This window comes from Brassica napus, chromosome C1 (genome assembly GCF_020379485.1).
Source record: "Brassica napus cultivar Da-Ae chromosome C1, Da-Ae, whole genome shotgun sequence".
NCBI lineage: Eukaryota > Viridiplantae > Streptophyta > Magnoliopsida > Brassicales > Brassicaceae > Brassica > Brassica napus.
In genome coordinates, this window is record NC_063444.1 from 2,591,769 (window position 1) to 2,606,939 (window position 15,171).

General features: G+C 30.4%; 1 protein-coding gene and 1 long non-coding RNA gene across 6 annotated transcripts; both read left to right on the forward strand.

Moving 5' to 3' along the window:
- The first annotated feature begins 2,471 nt into the window (after positions 1-2,471).
- Positions 2,472-4,394, forward strand: LOC106399649. 5 transcript variants are annotated; one of them, XR_001280096.3, is made up of 4 exons: positions 2,472-3,091; positions 3,322-3,393; positions 3,490-3,617; positions 3,952-4,394. It is a non-coding gene; the product is annotated as an uncharacterized LOC106399649 (long non-coding RNA). The 5 variants fall into 5 exon arrangements; XR_001280095.3 differs by having other exon boundaries at positions 2,480-3,091; positions 3,325-3,393; XR_007318273.1 differs by lacking the exon at positions 2,472-3,091 and adding an exon at positions 3,706-3,859 and having other exon boundaries at positions 3,103-3,393.
- A 4,944-nt stretch (positions 4,395-9,338) lies between these two features.
- Positions 9,339-14,141, forward strand: LOC106443753 (transcription factor RSL2-like). Its single transcript, XM_048745178.1, has 2 exons — positions 9,339-10,851; positions 11,053-14,141. The coding sequence occupies exons 1-2, from the start codon at positions 10,315-10,317 to the stop codon at positions 11,383-11,385; spliced, it is 870 nt and encodes a 289-aa protein (XP_048601135.1). The 5' UTR covers positions 9,339-10,314; the 3' UTR covers positions 11,386-14,141.
- The last annotated feature ends 1,030 nt before the right edge of the window (positions 14,142-15,171 follow it).

Sequence of the window (15,171 nt, forward strand, 5' to 3'; positions counted from 1 at the left end):
ACTGAACATAAAGAAAGTAATGTACTCAGTCGGTCAGTCCTAATGGAAGCCATTATATAATTAATAACAAAATTGAGTCAACTTCGAGGACTTCATAGAGGCTGTGGAAGCAAACATCAATTTCATGATACTAAGAAGATACATAATAAGGAAAAAATCTATCAAGTATCAAACTGAGTAGTTGCAGAAGGTATAAAATTTGGAAGAAATTTATCAAATATTAAACTGAGTGATTGCAGAAGGTACAAAATTTGGAAGATATTTATCAAAAACCAAACTGAGTGATTGCTTTGAGGAATCCGAATCACAAAAACCATTAAAAATTTTCCACAATGATGAAAGCTTTGAGAGCATTATTGCTATTCACTTAAGGTCCAAACTCTGAGATAGTTTGACCTTAAAATTTTAAATCTTTCTTGGTGAGAATATTAGTTAGGAATTAAAACTCATTCACAATATGACCCTTACGAAAAAGAGAATTAAAATCTTCTCACAGAAAAAAATGTAAATACTTTCCATATTAGATTGATTTTTTCAGTGAACTAATACAAGAATACTTCACTTCTTCCGGAAAATTTAGTTTTGGAGCAGCATTCAAGGCTGATACAGTTAGATTGGATTTTTTTTTTGTTTATAGCATTCCAGAGTAATCCAGTTAGGTTTGTATAAAATAGAATTTAATGAAAAAAGCCTCTACAATTAAAATTAATTTATGAATACAAATCTTTGTTTCACATGTCATGTAAGAATGACTTTAATAGTCTTTGATTATCTTTTAATAATCTTTATCGTCGATGTAAGAGTTATTTTAATAATCTTTAAAACTGTCCGAATGGACTAGGGAGAGACGATGCTGATGATGACGACAATCCAGATGGTATTCCAGTTCCTGTTCAGGTTGAAACTGGAGAGGGCAGCAGTGATGCAGTTAAGGATGCTGATGAGAAGGCAGATGATCATGCGCCTAAGAAGAGGATCCACTCATCTACCAATGCGGCTAAGATAGTGCATGTTTGAAACGAAATTCCAGTAGTTATGGTTTCATATGCTGGGTCTAAATAATGTTTATTATTACTCTGCAGTTAATCTTTGATTATCTTTGTTTCAGTTTCGTTATCTTTTGGTTACGAGTTATTTGACAGTTGGTTTCATTATAATAAAAAAACTATTTCTATTTGTTTCAACTCATATATAGTATTTAGGTTTTTGCTGTATACGTAGATGAATTCTGTACATTCAGTAAATTTTGAGAGGAAAATAATCATTATAATTATGATCATATTAGATTGAGCAATGATAAAGTAATTCCATCCACTTTGTCATTAAGATTCGTGGTTCTATGATTTTTTGTGGTGTGGTGAAAGAGTGTACTATTAAAATGTTTGGTAGTTTCAAACTTTCCAAGATAATTACGTAATTACCTTCTGTAAAATTCCAACCGACCATCTTTGAGTTTGTTATACCTCTAAAATAATACTTTTAGCTATTTGTTTCAGTTTAATAAGAAATAAACTATGTAGAATAAATGAATTTTAAATACTAAATAGAAAATTGATATTAGATAAAGTTGAGTAAAGATCAAGTAACTCCAGACACTCTTTTTCTGAATTGTTGATAGTTTAGAATATTAACTGTTTAGAAATTATACAATATTCATGAATATTTGAGTATTGAACTTTGAATAATGCAACTGTATTATTCTGATTATTTTTATTAAAAGTGATCTTAATGAAATGGAGTAACAAAGTAAAACCTTAATAAGGAATATTTAAAGAACACAAATATAATTATTTTTACACATGTCAACCAAAAAAAAATTAAGACGGAGATATTAATTTCAGTAGAGTAACAAATTCTATCTTATAAAATTATTTTGTGTACATTAGTTGTGTTTATTTTGTGTACATTAGTTTTGTGTACATTAGTTGTGTTACATGAGTTTTAATGTTATTTTTAGAGTAGAAAATTTATTTCATAATTTGAATAATTTATAAGATAAAATATATTAGCGGATTTATGTTCATAAAAATAAATCTTCTTTGACAATAATTCTTCTATATAAATATATACATTGTAATGTGCACATTTTTAATAATGAATAATGATTACTATATAATATAAAACTATACATTTGAAACTAAAATAAATATTAAAAATATAATGCTATTTATCAAAGAACAGTGAAGGTTACTGTCGTTATAATTCAAAAAATAATAATTTATTATTATGATCCCACATTTTTTTCATTATTTGTTTGTTTATAATATTTTTTTATCTATAATAATTTTAGATACTTCATAAATTAATATAAACTAATTTTTATTATAACTTCCCGCCCGTAGGGCGGGCCGACCCTAGTCTTTATATATAAAGAAGACTTTGAATCACTCCCAGAGGGTCCAGCTCGGATGCCACGTCATCAATTCAAGCTCCCTGGAGCCGACACGTGTCCCGTTTCTCCCAAAACGCAGAGCTTTAATTCATATGGGCTTTGTGATATTGTTACTTGCTGGACTACCTTTTTCAGAAACACTTCCGTTTCCTATTCTCTTAGCGTCGCCGAAGATTGCTTTTTTTCTTTTCTTTTTTTTTCCAGCGAATGCTTAGACCGTTCATCTAACCGGCGTCGAAATCTCCATCTATAATACGTGAAGCCATTGTTTCCGGCGATACCTGTTAAAACCCGGCGGCGATGGTGTCTTTCATCTATTTTCTGTGATATGGCTAACTCAGCAACTCTCTTTTTCTGTTTGTGATCGAAGATGGCGGAAAGCTTTCACCTATAGCTGTTGCTTTCACCGATGAGCAGACCAAGAGTTTTACGAAGCTTTCTGTCTCCTCGACAAAGACTCAGAGGGTATGTCGTTGTTTACTTTGGTCTTACTCAAAATACAACCTTCTATACGAACAGACCATGGAACTGATGATAAGATGGATTAGCTGATATTTATATATGCTGTTCGTGAGAAACCAAAGAAAGTGATGAAATCGATGTGGAAGAATTGAAATGCAGAACTTTGGGAGATGATGATCGTCATCTACGTTTGATGGCAATGGAGACATCTATATAATGGCCCAAAACACCTCTCAGGTATAGTATGTATACACTAAAACCTTTTAGTTACAGTGAAGATTAATCAACGAGCTCAGATAATAAAACTCCAAATGAAATTTGGTTTAGGAATCAGCATAGGATGAACTAATAGAAATATTCCGAGTGTTCTAGGGGACAGTTTCATATCGAAACTTGAGGAAATATTATTTTCAAATTCTTCTTTTAAAGTTTCATATCATGTATATGTAGTTCCTTATTATGTTTAGCAGGGAAGCTTGAAGATCATCAGCCACCATCCCTACTTCAAATGGATATACAAAACATAGACATATTTTTAGGTATTGATTGCTTAAACCTCCTCCTTTTTCATTCGGTTTTCCATTTATTTCTGTTAGCTGATGCATTTTTATTTGTTTTGTTCCTATGTGTCATAGATTAGTCTTCGATAGGTGCATAAGGAGGTGGTACGGTGAGAGATCAGCTGGAGAAGAAAGAGCGAGATCCAGGATTGTAGAGTCAGAGTGAAAGGAGACGGAGCCAGAGATTCACGACACACAAGCAGGTCAGTATAAACAAACCTTTGAACATAATCTACTATATGACAAACCGTACGAAGAGTCTATGTATTTGTTTTTGATATAAAACAATAGCTTGCGAGATCAATTTCTCAAGACAACTAATTTACGACTTAGAGACTTTGGACTGAAATTTGGAGTGAAGACCAGATCTCCAATCAAAATCAGTGGTTATATTATCCTGTCGTCAATACTTCCAAAAGTTTGTATAAATTTTTGACTCTCGCATGTTTGTCCTACACAAAGACTCTTTATAGATAAAAGACAAAAGTTTTGCAGTGTTTATAAATAACTGATTGTGAATGTTTTTCTTTTTTGCAGATGGATTTAACTTCTTCTTATGATCAGAACGATGCTTGACAATGAGATTCAAGGAGAAGAAGCTCCGGAACCTTCTCTTGCTGGAAAGAGAAGAAAAGAAACTGAAAGACCAAGCTCTGCTCTTCCACAAAAACCAAGGTAATCAATTGCTCATAGAGCAAAAGTATGGGAATTCTTTATCCAAAAAGAAGATGATCGTGCACAATGCAATTGTTGTTTCTGCAAAATTGCAGGAACTGAAAGTAGCACCTGAAACACGTACGTGTTCTCCACGTGAAATTACTAAGTGTATCTTGGTTCCTTTTTGTATTTAATTCAGCTTGAGTTACAATTTGTGTTTGTTTAAGATTTTTATTGCAAGTTGTTTTCTCTTCTCTGTTATTGTTGTAAACTTGTGATGTCAGCATCTTTCATCAATAAGTTAGTACAACGTGGGTTCGAAACTTATTTTTGAAAGTGGTGTAATATGTTTGAAACTGAATATTCGTTTGAAACTTTGAACAGTTAGTATAATTATTTCTAATAGGTGAAGGAAAAACTGATAGGTCAGCAAATTACGTCAAGAATTATAAAATCATCCATAACTTTTGTTTAACACACATCTAAACCAAATATTTTAACACGTTTTATAAAAATAATCCATAAATATTTATTCAATGGTACATTTTGAACACAAAGTACTTTTTGTCAATTGAATATAAAATGAAGAAATTACCACAAATACCACATTCATAATACCATTTTTCATGTCTACACTAATCACTTTTACCCTCATTTTTAAAGAAGAGTAAAAGACACTTATATCCATAAGGTTAACTAATCTAGACTTAGGGTTTAGAGTTGAGGTAGGATGTTTGGAATATGCAATTAAGGATTCTAATAAATATATAAATAAATACTTAACATTTTTTAAAAAAAATTAAAAATAGTTTCATACATAATTTTCGATTTTCAAAAAAAAATTTTGAAAAAAATAAAAAAAGTTCAAAAAAAAAATTCAAAAAAAAATTATAAAAAAATTCGAATTTGAACAAGTATAATTCGAAAACATGAACAAAATAGATTTTTTTATTTGTTTTTATTTATTTAAATAATGATTTATTATATATATAGAGAACAAAAGTATAAGAGTCTTTTGCCACTTATTGAAGAATGTATTTTTGAAAATGTCCCTTTAGTGGATGTAAAAATGAAAAGAGGTACCATGAAAGTGGTAAACATGAAATTTCCCCTATAAAATGTTATTACCGTTTTCTATAATTTACTTACATGTGAATAATAAAAAAGAGATACAAAAATCATTTAACATTTTACATCGCCAAAAATACATTATAATTTATTTAAACTAATGTAATTAATAAATTTAGTTATATTAATATATTTGTAATAAATTTAGAACTTCTATTTAAATGATATAAATTTGATGGCTAAATGTCATTCACTATAAATGTATAGTAATTTTGAATATTTTATATATAAAGTAATTAATTTTAAAAAATTATAATATCTTACAAATAAAATATTTATTTACTAATAAGATATATCCAATTAAAAAAATAACATAAATTGGTTATAATAAATTCAATGTAAAATCAAATTTTAAAATTAATCAGCATCATTTACTTTGAAACCGTAATTATTAATTCAGAAAACATGATTTATTTTATTTTAAAAATAATAACATTTAAAATTTAAACATATATATATTTATAAAAAATTATAATTTGTATAGGTTTTCCTGTACCTACCTATTTAAAGTAATTTTATTATAATAAATAACCTATTTTCGCATTGTATGACTTAGTAATTTAAAGAAAATGTATAAAAGAAAAAAGTGTCGCCAAATTCAGAAAATTAACATCAAAATTTAATTCATGTTTTATGTGTTGAACATAATCGAGTACATTTTTAAAACTATTTTACTTAATAACAAAGTTAAAATAGAACAAATATTGGGAACAAAATTAAAACAATCACATTTTTATAAATTTTAATGATGAAACAACTATATTTTGAGTAAATATTAATATAAATAAGAAAATGAAATGAAAATAGAGAAATATTTTAATTGAAAATAAATTAATCATTATAATTTTTTAATTTAAAATTAATGCAAAAAAATTGTTTTTTCTGTACAAGAATTAATATTAGAAAAACAAAACATTTTGGCAATGAAAAAAACCCTCAACAAGGCTGAAACATCTTTGCATATTGGCAAACAACCATTGTGGTAAAGGTAATTATCTCAGTAACTATCTCTATGCCATAATTTTTCTATGCACAGGAGAACATGAAGAATGCATGAAATCTATGGATCGTCGTGAACGGTAAACCAACATATCTGGAGCTGTCAAATTTTGAGATAGATAAAACATTACTTATGCAAAGTCTCTATATTAAAAAAAGAAGTGTTATGGAACAAATATGATCTTTATAATTCCACCAAAAAGCGCCATCTCAATAATCTGAAAAATCGATGCATCGATTAATGTTATTAATATAAACTCATCGGCCACTACTCAGTTTTCACACTTTATAGTTTCAATGTTTTCTTATTTTGGTTACTTTGTTTTACCTTCTTTGCATTACCTTCTTCGCACTCAATATAACATTCTACTTTTACTAAGAAATGCAACTTCAAATAATCACCAATTCCACTCCAATAACATGTCGGATGACTTTGTTTTCAACATAAAAGTAATTACTCTTATAACATACACAAAATTACCCACAATCCAATCCTTCTGAATCCAAAATATTACACGCTGCGCCACAAATAACACACCGAATATAAAATCAAATTTTTGTAAAAAGAAACAATATGAAGACCATTTAAAACTCTCACAACATATAAATGCCACAACTCTTTGATATAAAAAAAATTATTGTAAACAAGCAAAATATATATTATCACATATAATCTCTACTCACTTAAAACTTTATAAAAAAAAATCATTATCATATACATTTCTTGCAAATGAAAACCTAAAACACAAACCACAAAATCAAACAAAAAATAATAATCTAGATCACAAGTAAAGTATATCCCGCCCGTAGGGCGGGCCGATCCTAGTAATTATATATAGATAAGCAAATAAAAATATTCTCTTCACCAACCAATCGTCAGCCAAATCAAATTAAAAAAGGTACATCAAATAATTGCCTTTTTTTATAATATGCTAAACACTTAAACAGAGATATATGTTTTACATATTCGGTATTTACAAGTTATATGTTTTTCAGCGCCACTTTTTATAACTGTAAGATCAGCTGAAAGAGACATCTTTTTGTTAATAGACCTCATGCATTTATCTGGGTAATGTTTTCACACAATAGTAGATTCTGCTTCAGTTGAGGAAAAAATATAATTTGTTTTGCCTTTTATTTTATGTTTTTGAACTATTATTTCGACTAGAAAGGTTTAAGTTATAAATATTGAGCTTAGTTAAAAAAAAAGTTATATAAATTTTATGTTTTGGACCAAATGTCAAATCGAAAAACACAGTTGCGAACTGTTCGTAGTTGTGTCCTTTTCCCAGGTCGAGTTAACATATGTGATTTCTGATTATTAGGTTGAGTTTATCATTTTTCTAGTATATGCGTGTGGTTTACGTCTGCGTCTATATTTTAAGTGTATAAAGTATAAACACATACTATAATATAATAAACAATGATGCTGAGGAATATCCGACACACGTTGCAGCTTGATCCCTAATTCTGTTTGGTAGGATTCCTTACATTTACCTTATCATCGCAAATTATTAACTTTCTTTCTATAAATAAAAATATTAACCGGCGACATGACACCATCTTCAGCAAAATAATGTTGATCTCGCCTGTAGTATAATAAAAAGGACCTAAATGTTTTAATTTTCAACATATATATTTACATTATTAGAACTTTGACCCAACAGTTAGAAACGATAATAGTAAAAAATAAAACGAAACGCATAATTTACAGTCGTTCACCATATGTAGCTCATACTCACCTTATGTTTTGGGAATATAAATAACATGATAAGATCTGATCAATAATTTATCATCACAAATTTACAATAGACACATATGTCATCACGCCCTTTCTGATGCATATTTGATAAAACAGTGAACAAGTATATAAATAAATCCGAAGTCCGAACCAAAGGATGTCACATAAGGTGAGAGTAAGGACTCTTAAAAAAAGTCGGGTATGTATTGAACTCTAAGGGATTCATAGTGAAAACCTGATTCCTCAATTCACTTCTATGATGCACCGGGACGGATACGGGGACAGAAACGGGGACGGAAGCGGGGACAGGAAACGGAAAAATTTAAAAATTATGGGTACGAGTAAGGCAAATATATACTAGTAAAAAATATAAAATATTTATAAAAAAAATAAATTTATATAGTGAATCTTACATAATTAGATATAATATGTCTATTTTGCCAACTAAAATTAGAAGCAAGATAACAGTGACAGTTAAAAAACAATTGCACAAACATTATGTCCCGTGAAAACTAGTCTTACTCATAGCTATGTTCTCTAACCGTCCCCAAACCGTATCAGTGCTGTCCCCGTGAAGTACCCGTCCCCGAAACGTTTCTGGTACCGGTACGGCACCTAAATAGACGTCCCCGTGCTACATAGATTCACTTTGTAACTTTTGGTTTAATAGTATATCACATGAGTTGGCTCACGTTTAAATATCTCTCATGAGAATATGTACTTTACTTTACTATTTAATAGAGAAATGCCCGATTCAATCCGATAATTAACTCTGTAAAATAATCACTAAAACTTCTTGAGTATTGGAAAAGACGAAACTTTGAGGATCGAGTTTATATTTTCATTCCTGTATCGGTTTCTAGAATAATATCTATAAAATAATAGTACTAGATACAAAAAAAAACTAGGTATAATATTACAAATATCGTCCATGCTAACTGAAACGACAATATTATGAAGAATAAAAAGTGTTCGTTTGGCGCTTTTAAAAAATCTCAAAGAGGCATCAAATTGCCAGCTATCTACCCAACAAAGAATATAAAAGATTAATTTATAAATCATAATAATACTCGTCTGATTTGCGATACTGTTTGGTCGTGCGTGCAAGCATTGGTATTTTCCCATTAAAATATCGTAAAATTTGTAAATAGTTCAAGCAATATAATTTTATTTTAATCAGATTTGATTACAAATTGGGTCTTTCAAGCTGTGCACAGCTTTTATTCTACTGAATATCCAGAATAAAATAGATAAGTTTGGGAGTGAAAACTATATCGTTCTGTGTATTGAATTATATTAAGCACAGGTACACTGATCTTTAATGTCTTTTATTCGTCAAACTGTCAGTTTTTCCTACCTATATCCCTTTTGGGGGATGCGTTTCCTAATTTTGATTCTACCCCTTTTAATATGCATCAAATATATGATAATGTAACTCTATATATTGCATAAGACTTCTAGGCAACTAGATGCATCTTTTTTCAATTGATGAACGGGAAGAACATATAGTTATCCTCCCATAGACCCATTTAGATTATTTGTTAATTAGTTATGTAAAGTATGAAATTGATTAATACTACTTTAAAATAAAATACACACATTTTATTAAATGATAGGAATATTCTGAAGATATGTAGAATATTATAGAAAAAAATATTGTACCTATTAAACTAAAACATGCCTTTGCTATATCACGGCAGATTAAACTACTATTAACGAAATTATTTGAAAGTTATCTTTTAAAGATTGAACTCAATGGAGTAGTTGAAAGCTTTTGTAAAACGTAAACCTAATCCTAAATAAGATATAACCTACTTTGTAGTCGAAGAATCTAGTGAGCTTCCCCAGTTTGTTATCCAAAATTCTATTAAAAACACATCATGTGTACTGTGAATACAGCCAAACTCATGCTTTCTGCATTATTAATCATTGGTCATAAATCGTAATTCAGGTATATCATCCGACGATATTCTTTTTGTTTTACTTAATATTTATGTGTTTAATTAACAAATATGTAATAATGTATTAATGTATTAAACTAAGCAATAAGATAACCGGAAATGCATTAAGTCATAAACGAGAAACGACGAAAAAAAATGTTTTGAAGACCAAGTAGTATAGAGCCCACCATTTAGCTGTCGATATCTAAGGATATCCCCGGACTTGGTTATTTATAAATTAATTTAGAGAGATGATTGTAATTTGTGACATAAGTGTTGACATTTTATCCACTATCTATCATGTTCTATATAAACATCCGAATTCATCTCCCCAATTCCCTCACTTCTCACAAGACTTCCAACAAACAAAACTAACTAATCTTCTTGATTAAGATTAATCTCATTTAAGACGTTTAAGTTAATAACAAAAATAAAATGGAAGCTATGGGAGAATGGAGCAACAACCTCGGAGGAATGTACACCTATGCAACCGAAGAAACCGATTTCATGAACCAGCTCCTTGCTTCCTACGATCATCCTGGCACTGGCTCATCCTCAGGCACAGCCGGCGGAGACCAACAGGGCTTATATTGGAGCCTTGGTTCCAATCACAATCACCTTACCGTCATGCCTGAAGCCAGTAGCTTCGGTTTCTCTGGGGAGAGCAGCAGCTACAGCGTTGGGAACAGAGGATACTACGCAGTAGTACCACCCGCGGTTGAAGAAAATAACCATGGGTCAATGGGCTTTAGGATGGAAGATGTGACCATCAACACCAACTCATATCTTGTTGGTGAGGAGACAAGTGAGTGTGACGTTGAGAAATACTCATCTGGAAAGACTCTTTTACCATTGGAAACTGTCGTGGAGAATCACGATGACGGGGAGAGTATGTTGCAATCCGAGACTACTACTGACCATCATAGATCTCTCACCGGTTCTAAGAAGAGATCACGTGCGACATCTACTGATGTAAGTTCTACTGGTTTAAGGCTCCTAACTAGTTGTAAATCTAGAGGGTTAAAGTTAATGGAATCTGATTGCATCAAACTGTTGCCGTTTACATAAAAAAAAGTACACCAAAGGAAATCTATAATTTCCCACGAAATTATATATATGATAGTGACATGGTTTATCGACTAATACTGTATAAACGGTTTGTGATGGCTTCAGAAAAACAAGAGATCAAAAGTGGGTAAGAGGGGCCAAAAAGGCATAGAGATGACTTGTGATAACAACAATAGAGGAGAAGAGGAAGAAGGAGAGAAGGTGAAAAGAAGAAAGAGTGGGGCTATGATGAGTAGACAGAACTCGAGCACCACATTCTGTTCCGAGGAAGAATCACAGTGCCCTTCTCAGGACGTAGGAGGAGAAGAGGACGAAGATGCCTCCAAGGCCCTCAACCTCAACGGCAAGACCAGGGCCAGTCGTGGTGCTGCCACCGACCCTCAAAGCCTCTACGCAAGGGTAAATATTTTTTATTTTGATAAAAGTCAAAAGGTTTAGGGTTTTTAATTATATTTTCTTTTTATTTGGGGGAATACAAAAACGTGACTAAACCATAATCTTTCTTTGGTCGTGCAGAAAAGAAGAGAAAGGATTAACGAGAGACTAAGGATTTTGCAAAACCTCGTCCCTAATGGAACAAAGGTAAAAAGAAATCATGCAAACGATTAACACATGCAGATGATATATATGAATCTTTGCATGCCTCTGTTTCAGAACAAACGTCAATAAAACTCTAAGCATCTATAATTTCTTAAATATGTATCAGGTTGATATCAGTACAATGCTTGAAGAAGCAGTTCATTACGTCAAGTTTCTGCAGCTTCAAATTAAGGTACGGAAGGGTTTTGATTTTAACGTTTTACGTGTAGATTCATGTGTTACATGAAAATGATCTAATTTTAAAAAATATTTTGTAATTACGCAGTTATTAAGCTCTGATGATCAATGGATGTATGCGCCGATTGCTTTCAACGGAATGGACATTGGCCTTAACTTACCGAGATGATACACGGATCTTTTGATTTTAGTCGGAGTATTTTAATATACGCCGATGTTCAATGTGAGAGAAATGGAGAGTCACATTCGATTTTTGTATATTACATTCTAATTTTATATTCCATTTTTCAATAAACATTTGAGCCATTCTTTTAAAATTTTAGATGTTGATGTTCTTGGTAGCTGACTCTATACCATAATCAATTCAATCTGGTTGTCCTCGTTATAATTTTACCCTATAATTTAAGCATATGATTCAACGTACGAACACCATTTATTCAACGGTGTTGTCTCATTGATAGTAACTGTATAATAATTATATAAAATACTAACAAATAGAACCATAAACTAAATTTTGTTTTAGAAAAAGTAGAAAAAACAATTGGAGTGATAATAAAAAGAAACCGAAGTTAGGTATTATTTAACTTTTTTGGGAATCTGTATTATTTAACTATGTTCTATTAACTCTACAAAATTGTTTTTCTTCAACAAGAAAGTAACTAAATATTTTGTATACCTTTTTTTTTTTGAACTGAATATTTTGTATACTTGAAAACAAATGCAACTAGAAATAGACATTTCTCATACTTCATGCTGGAGATGTGTAAGATTTAATATTGAGGCAGTTTTCTTTTTATCTATTTTTATCATCTGACGTTAAATTCACCCGAGAGAAAAATATAACGGAAGATGCTTAAGCCATGAAAAACCTATCATTTGATAAATTCAAAAAAAAAAACTATCATTTGATTTCTTAAAATATTTATTTTTGATCGTTTGTCACCACTTTGTTAGTTCTAGTTAGGCCTAGGCTTTTTTTGCCCCAATCCGAACTACTTACCTAAACTCCAACCGAAAAACCGAAACTGGATCCGAACTGTTATACAAAAATATCTAACGATATTTTGAGGTTTGGTTATAATTAGAACCGAACCAAAATCTAAACTATGATCTGAAGATATCCAAAATTAGTTAAATATGTTAATGTTTTTATATATGTTAAGGTAATTTAAATATTTTAGAATATTTAAAATATTTTGTAGTTTGTTTTATTTATTATTTTGAATACTTTTAATTAATTTAAATAGTTTAATTAATTTCTAATTAGATTTGTGAATAAATTTTTATATTTTAGAAATTATTTTGTCCATATTGGAAGTTTAAATATATATATTTTTTGACGATTTCAAACATTGATTACAGTCCGACCCGAACTGAATCCCGAATGAACCGAACCCAATCTGATAATTAGTAAAATCTGAACGGGACTTATGAACATAACACCGAAAATTTAAAAATCCAAATCAACCGAACCAAAACCGACGGAGCCTCCAAACGCCCATGTCTAGTTCTAGAAGATTGAGATGCAAAATATTTGTATCGGATTTTGTATATTGCTTAGTAATGAACTTCACGTACTTATTTTTAAGAAAATGAATTAAAACCTACTTTACAAAATTAGTTGTGTGAAAGCCAGATGCTCATAAGATCGTTGCAACAAGGACATGACGAATTAGCAGCTATGGACATGACTAAGCAGTCGAATGTTATAGTATATAAATATTTTACAGCCAAATATATGGTATTGTGTTGTGTTAAGAACTTCGGCCGCAACATGTTTCATTCTCACACGTATTCATGAAGAAGACCAATTCATAGTTCGTGTATCGTTTAAGACTTCTTACAATGGAATATTTGAATACTGGTTCTACGCATTTCTACATTCTGGTTTTTTAATTAAATATAGTTTTCCCATGCAATAGATGTGTTTAAACCCTCGTATCATATATATAAAATTAACAACTATTCCTTAAACCTTTTTTAAAAAATCAGATATTCCCTAAGAACAGCATATCCCTTTTCCACTCTATAATATTATCAGCAATCAATCTTATTCAGGCAATCAATATCTGATACTTGATTTTAAAATATGCTTAATTCGATGACAAAAAAAAACTCTACTTAATTCATATTCTTTAGAAAGATTACAACTGTTTTATTTTTGCCAACTATTATAACTACTAGGGGCATTGTCCGCGTGCAAGCGCGAAGTTGTGGAACATAATTCTTGTTTCATCTCAATATAGCGTTATTGTAGCCGTGAATTTTGTGTTTATGATTGATCATTATTTTTAAGTTTTTTTTATTGTTATAGGGTTAGAGTTGTGATGATGAACTGTGTATGCACTGTTCTCCACTCATAAATGACTAAACTGTGTTAGGAATGTGATTGATATAATTTGTGGTGTTGCTTGCTGTGTCACTGAGACTTATTGTTTGTTCGTTTTTTTAATTTGTTACTTGTATTGTTGAGATTACATAAATTATATTAAGGTTGTTGAGAGTACCTTTTGTTTCTGGATATTTTTTCTCCAGTTTAGTTGTGTAAGTTGTGTGTATTAAGTAATAATTTTTTTATTCTTATTATGTTGATTATATGTTTTTATTTATTTTTAAACTTGTTGTTTTTACCGGGCCTTTAAAACAAATACATGAAAACTTGTAAAAATAACTATAAAATGAGTGACAATTAGTATTTGGGTCTTAATGGGTTTTAAACGAATATATATATTTCTCATAAGAAGACAATAGCATTGGCATGTTGACATTGATCATGTAAGCTATTTTCATAAGACAAGAGAAGTGAGCAGGTGAAGATGTTGTTGCCGCCTTTGTGTTTGTTGGGATTGTCTCTTGTATCTCCTGGTGTGGTCGTGTTTGTTTCACTTTTATTTGGCGGGTAATATGTAAACAAAAATCATTGGTAGTTGTATTTATCAGCGTTTGTAACTTACTCTGCTTTTTAAAAAAAGTAATTTCACTGATATTGGTTGACGTCATATTCTTCTTCGTAAACATCTGCGAAAGTAAGTTTGTAAATTGTTAAATAGCTGGTTGTGTACTTTGTATTTGTTTAGCTGACTCAATGTATGTGTCGTTGAGTTTTAGTTGAGTTGATTGGTTTGATATATTTGTTTTGAAGTTTATTTGTAAGATTGGACAAAAAGAGAAGTGATCATTGATTCGTCTTTTTTGGGATTCTAGTTTTTGGTATTTTGATTGTTTGAGTTATTTTGGTTTCTTTTAAAACTGTAAAATAAAGATTTGTGTAAAATTAAATTGATAAGTAAGAGATAAATAGATGACCACAAATATTGGGTAGGAAATATTTTTGATTATTGATGTTAGAACAATATAAACAGTAATATAAAGAGAATTATGTGTTGATGTTTCTTACAGATCAATGAGCAGACATATAACGACTCGGATTGTTTCTTTGGTGAGGTC